General features: G+C 38.8%; 1 protein-coding gene across 2 annotated transcripts in view; it reads left to right on the forward strand.

The window, feature by feature from the left end:
* LOC127638334 (septin-7-like) overlaps positions 1-15862 on the forward strand; it is a 36524-nt gene that overhangs the window by 9540 nt on the left and 11122 nt on the right. For both annotated transcript variants that reach the window (XM_052119812.1, XM_052119813.1), the window contains exons 3-5: positions 7634-7740; positions 12084-12184; positions 14181-14315. In XM_052119812.1, the coding sequence (XP_051975772.1) occupies positions 7634-7740; positions 12084-12184; positions 14181-14315 (343 nt within the window). The remainder of the gene's footprint in view (positions 1-7633; positions 7741-12083; positions 12185-14180; positions 14316-15862) is intronic.

Below are 15862 nucleotides of genomic sequence, written 5' to 3' on the forward strand. Positions count from 1 at the left end.
GAAAGCCCACTGAGCTTTACTTCAGAAGCAAGATTCCATTCACACACAAACTCTTTCTTGCTCCACATAAGCCTGTGCATAAATAGTCCTTGGATTGGGGTGAAAGTGTGATGTAGCTGAATTTTCTCTGTGTAGAATGTGTGTAATAGGAGGCAGCTGGGTTGTGTGCCTCCTATTACTTAATACTGTTTTCAGGCTAGTTCAAAGGCCTGTTATAGGGGACAGAACTGAAAACTGTCATCTGTGTTCTCCTGCCACTCATCTTGACACCACAGGGCTTTGGCTCTGGTTTCCATTTTTCCCTCCAAACTTTCAGAGAGGAAAAAAATCTGTTTCCTGTCTTTTCTCTCTCCGTCTCTCTCTATCTCCCTCTTCTCTCTCTTGTGTTTTTTTTCTCCACAAGCATTTCCTTTCTTAAGCTTTCCCTCTCAAAGCAGCTGGCGAAATGTGGAAATTTCTTGAGGAAATACATTTTAGAAAATGTAAAGGTTTTTAAAATGTTATGGTTCAAATTGAGACTTTTACGTACAAATCTTCAGTGCTGATGTTTTTGCGTGATGAGTTTTCCATCGGTATCTGAATTATTCTGATATGGATTACCTCATCAATACATTTAACATACAAACACAACTAACATTCCTCTCATTACACATGAAAAAAGATGATTATAGTAACGTCAAGTTATGTTTGGGGTGGTGTGCTAGCATTGTTAGCACTAGCCATGTTTCTCGTATGTTAGCATGGTTTTGGTCAGTTTAAAAAGTCCTGTCTTAAATATGGTATATGGATACACACACAGAGGGGATTTAACACTGGATTATGAAGCCAAAGCATACTCTCTCTGGCTTGCCAACAGGCCGTCTAACAACTCGGTCATGGAGCTAAGCTTGTTAGACGCTCTTAGCCGACACGCATGCTAATGCAACCGCACAAACAAACAATAGCCTATCACTGGGTCTTCAAACACTCCTTAAATGTTTCAGTCAAATTGAATGCTGGATATCAAAATCAAAATCTTCTGGACTTGGAAAGGAAAGTAGATGTTGGACGTTTTCTGAAGTCTCTGTAGCTATCATTGTGCAAAGTAGAGTAATACCGTTATGAAGGGATCTTTACTAACTCTTCTCGAGCTAATGATGAGTACCGTTTGAGATGGAAAGCCTTTTTCTTTTTTTAATCAAACTTGCTTATCAAGTTTCAGAATAAACACTCCGAAGGCCCTTATAGAATCCATGTAGGCCTACACAAGTAAGATTAGAGTAAAGTACCATTAGGGAATCCACACTGGTGTATTGTAGATGGCTGAATCTTATAATCTGACATTTTAAATGGTTAAGTATTTATACATTATGGTAGCATTTGTTGTACTGAATTTAATTTATGCTGATTTATTTAATTAAATAAATATTTTTAAAGAAGATATATAAATAAAATGTAATAAAATTATTTAATAGTTTTTTTTAAGTATTTTTTTATTTATTTATTATTTAATTTAGTAAGTTAATTATTTTCTCTACTGTCCTTAAATATGCGTCATTTTCTTTTATGCAGAATGTTTCTTATTTTTAAATGAGCAAAAAAGTTACTTGTTCAGAGAGAAAAAAGGACATTTAAATTACATGCTCAAGTAACATGTCAAAGTTTATGTTGTTTATTTTTTTTAAATTATGACCGATGCCCAACCTAATAGTGTACCTATGCAATCAACTAAATACTCTGCAACAGAAATGTAAACTGCACTGGGTAGGGGAGAAGGCTGTTGTCATATGGTAATTATTTTTTGTTATGTATAGTAGTCAAGTAAAGAAAAGTCTCCATTGCCACCATTAATAACAGGGATGCTCATAGTTCTATAAAATGAGATCTACTTTTTTTATCATGTTATTGCATCAAGAATGCAATGAAAACACATGCATGTTCAGCACACACACACACACATACACATACACCGCCTGTCAAACAAATAGGGAGCAGCTGTTACTAGATCGCTAGCGAATTATAAAATAACATGCTCTTGATTACTTTCAAAAGCTGAATAAGTATATAAACTAGGCTATCACAAATATAGCTGGTAATTTCTTTTTTTATTCTCTTTCACTTGCCCCTTCAAGAATGCACTTGTACAGGACAAGCGGACAAGCATTAATGTCGTGCCTTGCATGACAAAAAAGTGTTAACTGCCAGAGCTGAGAAAAGACATGCAAACTATTAGCATGGACGGTGTACCCCTGAAAAGTGGCCACGTGCCTGACACACCAAATGTTACATGTGAAAGCTGCTATCAATGAGAATAATTTAGATTCTTTAAATAGATATAGACATTAGTCATTAGATGAGCTGTTATTATAATAGGTAAAGCATATTTTACAGCTATCATAAGCTGGATGTTATTTGCAGCATGTATGATATAACAGTGGAATCATGTACAGTATAATGTTACAAATTCTTCAGCCACTGGAAATAAAACAAGAGAAATTGATGCACATCATTGAAACATGGTCCTTAGGGCAGATACAATGCAAGCATCCCCAGCTGTGTGTGTGCATTTATGCACATGCTATTTGTAACCTCACATGTGCTGATACTGTCCGGTTGTTTTGGGATTCATCCCTTCTGAATCTGTTTCCTGTCCAGTCTGTAAATGTATTGTCCATTTGGCTTACTGATGACAGAATTTTCTATCCCTTTCATTTTGTATGTAGGACAGATCGTTTTAGAATGTGGTTTGTTCTATGTGTGTGTCCCTGAGAGTATTTGTGTGTTTCTGTGTGACACAGAGTTGCTGATTGTTATCTCAGGCTGTTCAGAAATGCTCTTCGACCTTCACTGTAGCCACAACGCAGAACAATGGATCTCTACAGAAGCCCCTCTCAATAAACCACTAATACAAATCGATATATTAAAAAGTCTGAGACCACTAGTGAAAGTGATTTTATTTTGCCCTTTTCTAATTTAATACATTTTGAATTTGAATTTTTTTTGTAGTATTTGGTATGTCCCCCGTTAATGGCAGCATGCACTTGAGCTGGCATGTACTCCACAACTTTGTGCAAAACCTAAAGATGCATGTTATCCAGCATTATCTGCAAATGTTCCAAAGACCATTTTGTGTGCTTTAATGGAAGCAAGGAGATTTTACATTTTGTAAAAATTAGTTAACATGGTCATTGCCACTAATTTGCTTATTTGATTAGTAGGCTTGGGATCGATGCCTTTTCCATGCACTGGTAATCTTAATAATTCACTGATAATTATTGATATATATTGGGGGTGTTTTTAGATGTAAATTGGGCTGCTCGTTGCATAGTAGTCCTTATCTTTTGAAAACATTTTCTCAAAACAACTTTGGTAAAGTTTGAGTGCGAAGGGTAAATTAAAGGGACAGAGACTCATTTGGAGGACAATATAGCACGTTCTAAAATTCGAAACAATTATTTTCTACAAAGGTGTGCATACGCCGCAACGCCGGTACGCGACGCTCAGTGTCAAAATTCTGAAGTGCTACAGAGTGCAACTCGCAAATGTTTCCATTAAATTCAACCCAAATCATTATCAAAGGGCAAAGATTATTTTCACTAGCCATTGCTGGATGATATTTTGTGTATATGTATCTTTCATATAGCCTGAACAATGTATTTTCAGTTAAAAATATGTCATTTTGTGGTTTGACAGCTTTAATGAAAGACCTATTCAAGGCTACATACAGTAAAATTACATAATAAACATTGCCATCAACATTCTAATCATTCAGTTTGTGCAGTTTCATACAACCTGCAAACTCAACATCACTTTGATCATTCTTGAAGAATTACAAAAACCTTCATAACTTTGGACTGTCATCAGCTGCGCCGCATCAGCTCATTGTGTGTGTGTGTGTGTGTGTGTGTGTGTGTGTGTGTGTGTGTGTGTGTGTGATCAGCTTCTCTAAATGTTGATCACCCTCTTATGGTCTCCTAGTGTTATTATGCCAGACTGTTAAAAAGTGGCCAACATAGTGAATTGAAATGCATGCAAAATATGCTTCTAATTTAAATGTCTGCTCATTTTAATATATTGGTGCCTCAAAAATATATTGATAAAATAGTGCAGACAAATAATTGATATATTGATATTTTATGGCATCCCTATTGATTAGGAACCTATAGGTAGTGCAGAATCGAAAATAATTCTTATTAATTTTACTTTATTTTTACTTTAATTTGTCATAATTGGAACAAGACTGACTGTTTCTAACTTCTTCACTAAAGTTATTGCGTTCTGTTCTCCTGCTCTTCTTTAGAGCAGCAATTCAGTTTCAATTGTTTATCTGTTGGGGAGGTGGGCCTCTCTTTCTTTGCTATCTGTTTGTTAAATGGTTAAACAACTTGTTTAGCAGAAGTACTAGAGCCCCTTTTATGAGGGGAAAATAGAGTGAGAGAACAGGAAGAAAGAGAGGAAAAGATGTGGATAGCTGGGTCTGAACGGGGGTAGGGCAGTGGAGGTGGGGTTGCCAGGATATCTGAGCTCAATAACTGCCCCTAGGGTGTTTTCTGGCCCATAGCATGATGACAGGAAGAGGTAAAAAGTCTAAAAGAATGACTGAAATCTCCTGAAGAATGTGACCATCTGTCCCCATCCATACCATCAGGGCTGTTGCAATCATTATTTTATTCAATATTTCACATTTGCCTATCTATCGATGATCGTTTGTTCTGTCTAGTGTTCATTCGTTCTATCTGCCGTTTGTTTTTTTTCTGCCTGGCATTCATTCATTCTATCTGCCGTTCGTTCAATCTATCGATTGTTCTATCTATTGATCCTTCTGTCATTATATTTGTCTGTTGTTCTATCTATCAAAACATTCCATCCATCTGTCCATCCATCCATCTATCTACCCATCCATCCCACCCATCAGAAAGTTCTATTTATTTCTTCTACTTGAGCTCAATATCCAAGCATTTCGGCCCAAACCTTTGAGACTACAAGATCATGATTGTGTTACCTCTATGGCTTTATACCCACAATGCATTTTATTCATAATCATCATCAACCTCATTGATTTCAGCCAATTAAGAGAGCCTTTGAATACCATTTATTCTACTTTTCCAATCTAAAACACTAACCACTTAGTTTTAAATTTTGTTCTGAAATGTCTGCTCCCTGAGTGACCTGTCCAGGTCTAGTTGAGTGTATGGCCAGTGGAAATGTAGGGTCTTTTTTTCTGCCCTCTCTGCTTGAACCCATCTATTAGCACTTCTATAGACTTTCTCTAAGTCTTATGGTCTTCTAGTGTCTGTTTGTCTTCACTAGAGAGGCACATATGTTCTATTCCTTTTGACTGGAGCAAAGAGATGAAAAGAGCACAAAAATGGAGACATCAGAAATAGGAGACCAAGCAACATGATGTGAGTTCTCTCCATTCATCCATTGCCCTGACGAGGGTCATCCAACTGTGAACTCGATCTGGATCCATGCTGTGTGACTGAAGCATCTCATTTACAGAGATGAAGTGGCCCGATATTTAATTAAAAGATGGGATGAGGCTAATTGGGTCTGGCTTCGCCCTCAGGGGGTAAGAGGGAATGAGAAGGAGAAATAGGGTGATAGAGAGTCTGCAAAAGCTTGCAAATCTACTCATTCTTGCCCATTCAAGCCGTGACATCAAGAATTCATGAACACATCCTACTGTGAGTGTTAGTACTAGTGTGTATTTCTGTAAAGTACAGGTATACAGCTAAACTAATTAGAAGCTGAAACTAGGTGGGATGACCACTTCTGTTAATTGGCCCATCAGGCACGTTATTGGCTGATGGCGATAATCTCCAAATGGCAAAATATTGGTTGATTAATTAATAAAGTATTATAAATAAAGTATTTTTACATTCTTATTAATCCCAATAATCCTACTAAGGTTCCTGATTGTAAACCATTAAAGAGAAAAATGGCTTCTTACTGATATAATAGCTGCATTTGCCAAACATAAAAGAGAAGGAAGAGAAGATGCTGTGTTGCCCGTCTTTCTGTCTCTCCTCCCCCTTTTTTCTTTTTTCCACTGGTTGTCCCTGTCTCAAGTCACAGACATTCTTCCATCTTCTCCCCCTATATTACACAAACACACACACACACACACACACACACACACCCACACACACACACACTTACTTATATAGGTGCTCTCACAATCCAGTCACTGTCTTGTTTAGGTAAGTCCTCTTTGTCTGGGGCAATGAGGAATACATTTACTTAGCAGATGGTGGGTGGGATTTGTGTCTGTGTGTTATCTATGCCATTGAACAGAGAACCTTTATACACATGTGTTTGTGTGTGCACACAAATGGTGAGCTGGCTTTGCGCCTTATAGAAACTTACTTTGCAAAATAAAGAATACAAAGAAGGTCAGAAGAAGGGTAAATGTCAGAATTATGGGTGATGTTTAGGCATTGCTAGTCAGGTCTGGATATCACCTTGCAGGAATAAAGACATTGTCCTTGTGACCAGCCATCTTAATCTGTGTGGTTGGTAAAACATTTCATACAGTAGTACATTGTATCCCACTTAAATAGCACTTTATTTAATTTAATCATGTGTCATTAGCTTAAATAGCATGAAATCAAAATTGACCTGGTTATCGTATCATAAACTTTCATCAAAATATAATGACTTTGTCTACCTCTAAAACAACTTTTAAATTTTGGGAAATTAACCAATAACCAGTATTAACCAATAATACCATAGCCTAACAATCAAATCAAATCCTGATGGTTATAGTAAAGTTACCCAAGTAACCAAGTCTACATATATGTCCTTCTGAATATTCTGTTCCACTTGGAAATATGTCACATTACAGAAGCTTTATGTGTTGTATTTATATGTGTTGTCCATATTACTACAAGGAACATTATTCAGCCTTGTGTCTGGCAGATTCAGGACTGTTTGCTTTTTACTGTGATTTGCTCAACCATGCAGGGGATTTTAGTAAATGAGGAAGGCAATATTTGGGAGCTGAGGAGCAGAGGATTGTCTGTGGGGAGATTGTTTGAGTGAAGTAGCTTTCAACACCCCCACTTGAAGCTTTGAAACAAGCTTGTGTCAATAACGGGGAGTGAAACTGTGGTGAGATCGTGTTTTAGTTCGTTTAGTTCATAATAAACTTCAGTGATGCTTCTGCCAGATGAGTCCAATTTCTCCCTTCCCCCAACTCAGATATGTTCAAAATGACAGGACACAGCCTTGCTCTGATCAGTTAAGAGAAAGTAAAAGGAGTGGAGATGGCTGCAGGGAATGCAGGGACAAACGTTTATTTCTTCAGAATAAAGAGCTTTCTCAGGCTCTTTCTCTCTGTGTCTTCTCTGTCTTTTCAAAATAGTTTTCCAGTGTGCCCATGAAGCTGCAATTTTTTGATTGCTTTTCCTCTAAAAGAAACAATAGAAGCTCTGGCCAGGGTACCACATGTGCCATTGGTTGGCTCAGAAACAACAAACTAATTGTGTGTGTGTTTCTTTGCGGGCAAGTGAATGTGAGAAAGGTTTTGTGAATCTGTGGAGAATTTCACATTTATCACCACATATGTTCATCTCGGTCAGTCTATTATACGTGGCCATTTGTCTCTGCATTAGTTGGCCATGGCCACTTAACATTTCATTTCCTTTTCTAGGTGAGTCTGGACTGGGAAAATCCACACTCATCAATTCCCTCTTTCTGACTGACCTGTACTCCAATGACTACCCTGGCCCATCTCAGAGGATCAAGAAGACTGTTCAGGTATATTTGTTTCCCCTGACTTTTGACTCCTAAAACACATCTTTTAGTCTTAACTTTATCTACCACTGTCTCTCTAATAGTCTTGTTCCCTCTTTTCTCCTTGACCTTCGCTGTCTTTTTGTAATGTCGTTTCAAATGTCTTGCAGCCAGATGTGACCTAGAAGCCTTTGGAGTCTTTGTGTGCTTCCATCATGGCTTCTATGTGGTCTGAATTTGTGTCCTTACCTTAGATCAGGGGTCAGCCACCTTTTTTTCGAAGCTTCAATGTTCAAGATCAAAGTGCATTACCGCCGTGATCTAGAGTGGGACTGTGGTGCCTATCTAACCCATTTACTGGCGCAGCCCTCTGCAAAACAGATAATGGACCTTGCACAACCCACTGTCACACAATAAAACAGATATTCTCTGCAATATCCAATGGTTTGCATGGATAATTGGTCTAGACTGTGGAGGTCAGTTAAGTTGTACTGTTGTATCACTTTTGAAGTGTCAGCTCACTAAATAAGACAAGATGCATAACTATGAGGAAGGAATCTCGATCTTGTCTCATGCATGCCTAAGGTGGCTTTTTGCCTCTGCAAAAAGTTTGCAGAACTGATCTCAGTTCAGCTGTAAAGGCCAAATCAACCAACAACTGAATGCATTCAGGACTACAGTTGGAGTGCAGAGCAGCAATCGGGCCTAAACATTCACAAACAGATTGGTGCTTGCTGAGGTTCTCAGTCAAGAGCAAATGCTCCCAGAGTCACAGTAGGAAAATGAGCAGAGTTTTGCCCTTATATGGAATTGATAAACAGATTGTGAAGCTGCAAGATCAGAAATTGGGGGGACACTCTGCGAAGACTTTGCGGAATGATGAACTGACTCAATTGGAGTGTTTTTTAAGAGGACGGGAGGGGCAAAGAAAAGAGGACTATGTTCCTCCAGAGGCCAGTAGGGATCAGAAGGAGGTCAAGAATGTTCTCATGAAACTCAACACCCGGCACTGACTTTCCCATCATTCAAGAGCAGGGAAGTGTTCTGGTATGACCCAGCCCTTGCTGGCATTTATGTGCAGCCACTCTTAGTCCCCCTCTACCGCGAAGTACAAACTTAACAAACAGCCAAACTCTGGGCCTTTGCTGCACTCAAGACTAAGTTCTCAGTTGAGGTTCAGATCTAAGTGGTTTTGGAACCTTGTGAAGTTTGGATGATATGATCACAGGGCCTTTTTAAAGACAGTCAGTCCACTCTGTGGTGATCTTGGTAACACCCTAGGCAGCTATTTCCAGTCATGCAAGTTCAGCTCCAGGGGTAAGACTGAAATCTCCTGAACTGCTTTCCAATCTATTGTTTCTTTTACATGTCAAATCAGCAATAAATCCAGAAAAAAATTATATAGTAAATTAACATTTTAAAATAAAGACTGACTACACTGGGTTTGCGATGGCCTTCATTTTTGCCAGCATCCATATCACCCTGTAGCTCAAAACTGGTTGCCCACTGAAGCTAAGCAGGGTTGAGTATGGCCATTACCTGGATGGTAATGAGACCTCCTGGGAAAACTAAGGTTGCTGATGGAAGAGGTATTAGGGATGCCAGCAGGGGGTACTCTGTGTGGGTCCTAATGCCCCAGTATTGTGACAGGACAATGTAAAAAGGCACCGTTCTTCAGGTGAGACATTAAACCAAGGTCCTCACTCTCTAGGGCCATTAAAAATCCTAGGGCAATTCTTGTGAAGAGTAGTTGTGTAACCCTGGTGTCCTGGCAAAAATTGACCCCTTGGTCTCTTCTCAATCATGGCCTCCTAATAATCCCCAATTGGCTGTATCACTCTACTTTCTCCTCTCCACAAATTGCTGGGGTGTTGTGTGCATACTGGTGCACTATGGCTGCCGTCACACCTTCCAGGTGGATGCTACACACTGGTGGTGTTTGAGAAGAGTCCCCTGTTCACTGTGTAAAGTGCTTTGAGTGTAGTGACAGAAAAGAAATATATAAATGTAACATTTGTTCATTGTGTATGTCTGGAAATTACAAAAGACCATAGGGTGTTCCATTTGTAATTTTATTATTCTGAAGAATACTCCAGAGCACTCCCTTTGTGGCCACTGTGACCTTTTGATGGACCCATTGCAGAGCCCTTGCTGATGTGAACTGCTACCCAACAGTTGCTGCATAGACTCCCCAAAAGTCTAAAGCCCCATACACACATGCAGCGACTTCCAGCGACAAAGGGACTAGTTCTCATTAATTTTTAACGAGAGCTGGTGACTTCTGACAACACGGGTGAGAGCAACCTCTGGTGGCTAGATGTGAGCGTTGCGGGAGACACAACAATGTTGAGAAAAGATTACGTTTATGCAAATGAGGAGCAACTTTTGGGAGCGACAACCGATAGGACAGAAGAGGGTATCAGTGGAGCTCATGTCAGCTGTTTCCTTTGAGATATGGAGTCGAGTGCAGAGAAGTTTCTGTGAGCCATTTCACTGTTCTAATTACAAATGTAATTTGTCTGTAACCGCATGCACGTGCAGTCCACCTATAACGTTAAAGCGACATTATAAGTATTAAGGCCCACTAGAAACGTCATAGTACAGAGACTAACGACATCAAGCGAAAAAGTCACTGCATGTGCAGGGCATACAAGGAAATACCTCCTTTTCTACATCTGCCATGTTGAGCATTGTGATGTACAATAAGTGGTCTGTTTCCTCCTCATACTATCTCTGATTACTTGAATCATGATATATTAGGCTCTTTGGACCAGGTTTTGGATTGCTTCTATTTGGTCTGTTTGTTTGTTTGTTTCTGTTTGGGGTTATTTGCTTTTCTCAACATTTTGTAGAAACCTACCTCAGCACAACACAACCTCCACAAATGACTGTGGAATCTATCACCCAACATATAAACAAATCCATTCTGGTTTGGAGAGATGATGCAAAACCACTGCCACTGGAATTCAATGAACCATTCATCCAAGGCCACACCCCTCTGTCTTTGCAAGAGGATGGCTTCATTGAGGTTTTCAAGGTTTTGTCCCTTCACTTTCTATCGGTTCACTTGGAACCTTTGACGGAAGAGATTTCTTTAACATTTAAAAGTTTCATATGTCCACACATTCCTCCTGAGGCCCCATTTAACCTTCTCTGTTGCTTTCCCTGGTGGCAGGACGCTGTTGCACTTTGCCTCAAACAGTTCCACCATGAATGCCCATGGTATAAATTTGCCAAATGCTATGTTGTTTTGTGTGGCTGTCTAGTCCTCTGTGGTCAGTTCAGGCAGGACAAGGAGACAGCGGCAAGATTATTTATATTCCAAAACAATCTGCTGTGTTTTCATAGCGGCTACACGAGGGCCACTCGGGTTGCTCAGAATAAAAAGCTTGACATTTTTGTGGCTTTGTGTTTATATGTATTCATTTATTTCCTTTTTCTTTGGTGCAAGCTGAAGTGGCCCGATATGCCTCATAAACATCATGTGTGAAAGAGGAAGAGTTTTATGAAAGTTCACTCCTTTTTTCTTTCTTCAGTTTATCTTGTTTTGTCTTTCTCATTCTTTCTTCCCCTTGTGCTCTCCCTTCTCAAACCTTTTCCTCCCTCTCTCACATTCAAAATGTACTAAAAACAGTTAGAGAAGTTGAGGTTGATTTTGTTAGTGGGGATGTGTGTTTGTGCATGTGTGAAGGAGAATGAGATATAATTTTAGAAAAAGACGATCAGCCAAAAATAACCAGGCCTGTGAGAATAAAGCGTTTTTAGGGAAAGCAGCTGAAATAAATTTACAAGATGATGAAGCTGAATCATAAGGAAATCAGAGATGACTACATCCATTTCTCATCTCGGCGCAGTGTCTCACACTGGCCTACCCTAGAGTGGAACCAACACACACTGTTATGTCTACACAGTAACACTTACAATGCAGAATATCCTGTGATAAGTTATTTGCTGCTACAAAAGGGTAGGGTTATGGTGAATCTCAAGAGAGTTTTGCAGCATAAGTGTTGCCATATAGAAATGACCAACACACGTACATGCACAACAACACACAGACATTGCTGTTTGTTATAAGGATCTTTCATAAGATATGACCTATAAATCCAAGGTCTTAAGCCATATTTATGCTCTAAAATTGTCTATGAACTTTGCAGATACATTTTTGATGCAAAAATACAAACAAATATAAATATTAACCAAACACAAACTCTCATTCTGCACACACAAGTCTTTTTAGTTTGATTAGTTAGCATTCAGGTAGTATTTGTCATCTCTTTTAATGATGCAAATGTTGAACCAACTGGCAAGGTTGGCATCTTGGGGTAAGTCACATATTCTTTGGTGACAAATTGTGGTCCTGGTTTCAGGTGGAACAGTCCAAAGTGCTGATAAAGGAGGGGGGTGTTCAGCTCACGCTCACCATCGTAGACACACCAGGCTTTGGAGATGCGGTGGATAACAGCAACTGGTAAGTGAACTCTTATACCAACTTAATACATTTGAAGTCAGATGTTTACATACACTTTGGTTGAAGCCATTAAAATTCGTGTTTTAACCACCCCACAGATTTAATATTAGCAAACTATAGTTTTGGCAAGTAGTTTAGGACATCTACTGTGTGCATGACACGAGTAATTTTTCCAACAATTGTTTAGACAGACAGATTGTTTCACATTAATTGATGATATCACAGTTCCAGTGGGTCAGAAGTTTACATACACTAAGTTAACTGTGCCTTTAAGCAGCTTAGAAAATTCCAGAAAATGATGTCAAGTCTTTAGGCAATTAGCTAGTTAGCGTCTGATAGGAGGTGTCTTGAATTGGAGGTGTTCTTGTGGATGTGTTTTAAGGCCTGCCTTAAAACTCAGTGCCTCTTTGCTTGACATCATTGGAAAATCAAATGAAATCAGCCAAGACCTCTGAAACGCCTGAAGATACCACGTTCATCTGTACAAACAATAGTACGAAAGTATAAACACCATGGCACCACACAGCCATCATACCGCTCAGGAAGGAGATGCATTCTGTCTCCTAGAGATGAACATAGTTTGGTGCAAAAAGTGCAAATCAATCCCAGAACAACAGCAAAGGACCTTGTGAAGATGCTGGAGGAAACAGATAGACAAGTATCTATATCCACAGTAAAACAAGTCTTATATCGAAATAACCTGAAAGGCTGCTCAGCCAGGAAGAAGCCACTGCTCCAAAATCGACACAAAAAGTCAGACTACAGTTTGCAAGTGCATATGGGGACAAAGACCTTACTTTTTAGAGAAATGTTCTCTGGTCTGATAAAACAAATATTGAAGAAGTGTTTGGCCATAATGACCATCGTTATGTTTGGAGGGAAAACGGTGAGGTTTGCAAGCCGAAGAACACCATCCCAACCGTGAAGCATGGGGGTGGCAGCATCATGTTGTAGGGGTGCTTTGGGGCTGGAGGAACTGGTGCACTTCACAAAGAAATGGCATCACGAGGAAGGAAAGATATGTGGATATATTGAAGCAACATCTCAAGAGATCAGACAGGAAGTTAAAGCTCATCGCAAATGGGTCTTTCCAAATTGACAATGACCCCAAGCATTCCACCAAAGTTGTGGCAAAATGGCTTAAGGACAACAAATTCAAGGTATTGGAGTGGCCATCACAAAGCTCTGACCTGAAAATTTGTGGGCAGAACTAAAAAAAGCTTGTGCAAGCAAGGAAGCCTACAAACCTGACACCAGTTCTGTGTGGAGGAAGGGGCCATAATTCCAGCATTTTATTTTGAGAAGCTTGTGGAAGGCTACTCGAAACGTTTGACCCAAGTTAAACAATTTAAAGGCAATGCTACCAAATACTAACTAAGTTTAAATATATGTAAACTTCTGACCCACTGGGAATGTGATGAAAGAATTAAAAGCTAAAATAAATCATTCTCTCCACTATTATTGTGACATTTCATTTTCTTAAAATAAAGTAGTGATCCTTACTGACCTAAGACAGGCAATGTTTTCTATGATAAAATGTCAGTAATTGTGAAAAACTGAGTTTAAATGTATTTGGCTAAGGTGTATGTAAACTGCTTACTTCAACTGTATGTGGAGAGACAACTGTGACTGAGCCATTTATGAGTTGCTTTTACAGAAAAATGTTGATACTGGCTCTGTGGCACTATTAGTTAGTTTGAACTTTGGAGCATGACTATCTGTTTGTCAGACCAATTAAAGACTAGGTGGGAGTTTAGAAAGCATTTTTGAGAAGAATCATTATTTTTGCTAGTCCGTTTGTTATGTTGAAATTTCACACTCCACCTTGAAGTATTTTAAGGACATTTCAGATTTTTGGTGACTCTCTCCAGTTATGTAATCTTATAATATTACATGATTTATTAGACACAGTCATTTGATTTGGAAAGATAATTGGAATGGTTTTGATTTATTAGGTGAACTTTCTTTTTCATCTCCCCTCTTCCTTATTTTTCAGTTGGCAGCCTGTCATCAACTACATCGACAGTAAATTTGAAGACTTCCTGAACGCAGAATCCCGCGTAAACCGGAGGCAAATGCCAGACAACAGAGTGCACTGCTGCTTGTACTTCATTGCCCCTTCTGGCCATGGGTAGGAACTGCTTACTCCAGACAAAAAGCCTGGCATGAATCAAGCAGCTTAAAACAGAGATGCCCCACTCAACACACACACAAATACACACACATCCTTATTTACAACTTTTGCATTATGTCAGCAGTGGGATGATTTTGGAATTTTGTACATGAATACTGGATGACTGTGGTAAAATTAAGGCGTTTGAACATGTGATTATGCATTGATTTAAATCTATTAACAGGGTGAACGTGAGAGAGTGTGAGAGAATTCCAGCACAGATGGAGTTGCATACTACCAACACCCAGATTGAAAAATCGTACAAAATGACACCCTCTAAACTGAGAAGGCTTGACGTATGATGGGCATTGACTCACTTGTTATTTTTTATATATATCATTAGAAAATCAGAGCCATCAAGAGCATTTAGGGAATTAAATCCCAAGGTTGCACATTTACACCATTGGCAAATTTTTAGTCATCTGTATTTGTGATGTAACATGCCATTCGATCATGGAAAAATCAATTAATTCCATAACATTTTACAGTTGATAGAAAATCTATACACTGCTCTGCAAAGAAAAGCAAAGCACTGTTTACTTACATTTACGTATGGAATAGTCTGACCCTTTCACCCTGACCCTTTGTGTACAAACGGCCAGATAATTTTCTTTCATTCCCTTTTTGGAACGCCACCACGAAGCAACATTCATATCTCATGACTTTGTGTTACATCTAAAGTCACTTTGACATCCCTCAAATGTATAAACAGCCCCTCAGCTGGCCGTGGCCCCCCAAAGCCACACAAACACACACACAGACAAACAATCTCTTTGTTTGGATTCCCAAATGAAAGTAATGGATAGAGACACACTGAACAAGCCTTCATTCCCTCCATGACATAATTCCATTAGTTTGGAGGGAAAGGATGAGAAAACGTTTAATGCTCTGCGCTGACACTACCTCTCTCCTCTTTAGTCTGTTTATTCATGCCCACTTCTGGGATCTGACTTGCTTCATTTCTATTGCATCACTTCACTATTGTTTTGTTTTATGCGTATGTGTTGCAGGCTTATCCAGTGTTTTTTTTGTGTGTGTGTTGGTTAGTATTCATTATGATCATATAATGATTTTTAATGTATAATATATTTATATTTTTTTAAATATAACATATACAGTAAATAGTGGTTTCTCTACCTGTAATTGTAAGTCTTTTGCTGGACTATTCAGGCACTGTTTATAGCAACTTAATAAAAATAATAAGGACACAAACCTTCCTTTTCAATCATTCACAAATAATTTATTTCAAATTTATCCTTTTACTAGAATATATAATCCCTGACATAAAATAACATTGCTTTTCAACAAAAATAATGACTAGTTATGGATGTTGAGTAATGGTGAACAGATGTTTCACAACATAGCTGTTACTATATCATGTAATATCACTTGCGACTGACTTGTCCGTGTAAATGTACAGTAACATGATCTCTGGTGTTTAAAGTGTTACCAAATATCTCCCTATTTAAAAAACGAAATGCACTTGTATTTTGAGCAACTCAAGT

This window comes from Xyrauchen texanus, chromosome 46 (genome assembly GCF_025860055.1).
Source record: "Xyrauchen texanus isolate HMW12.3.18 chromosome 46, RBS_HiC_50CHRs, whole genome shotgun sequence".
Taxonomy (NCBI): domain Eukaryota; kingdom Metazoa; phylum Chordata; class Actinopteri; order Cypriniformes; family Catostomidae; genus Xyrauchen; species Xyrauchen texanus.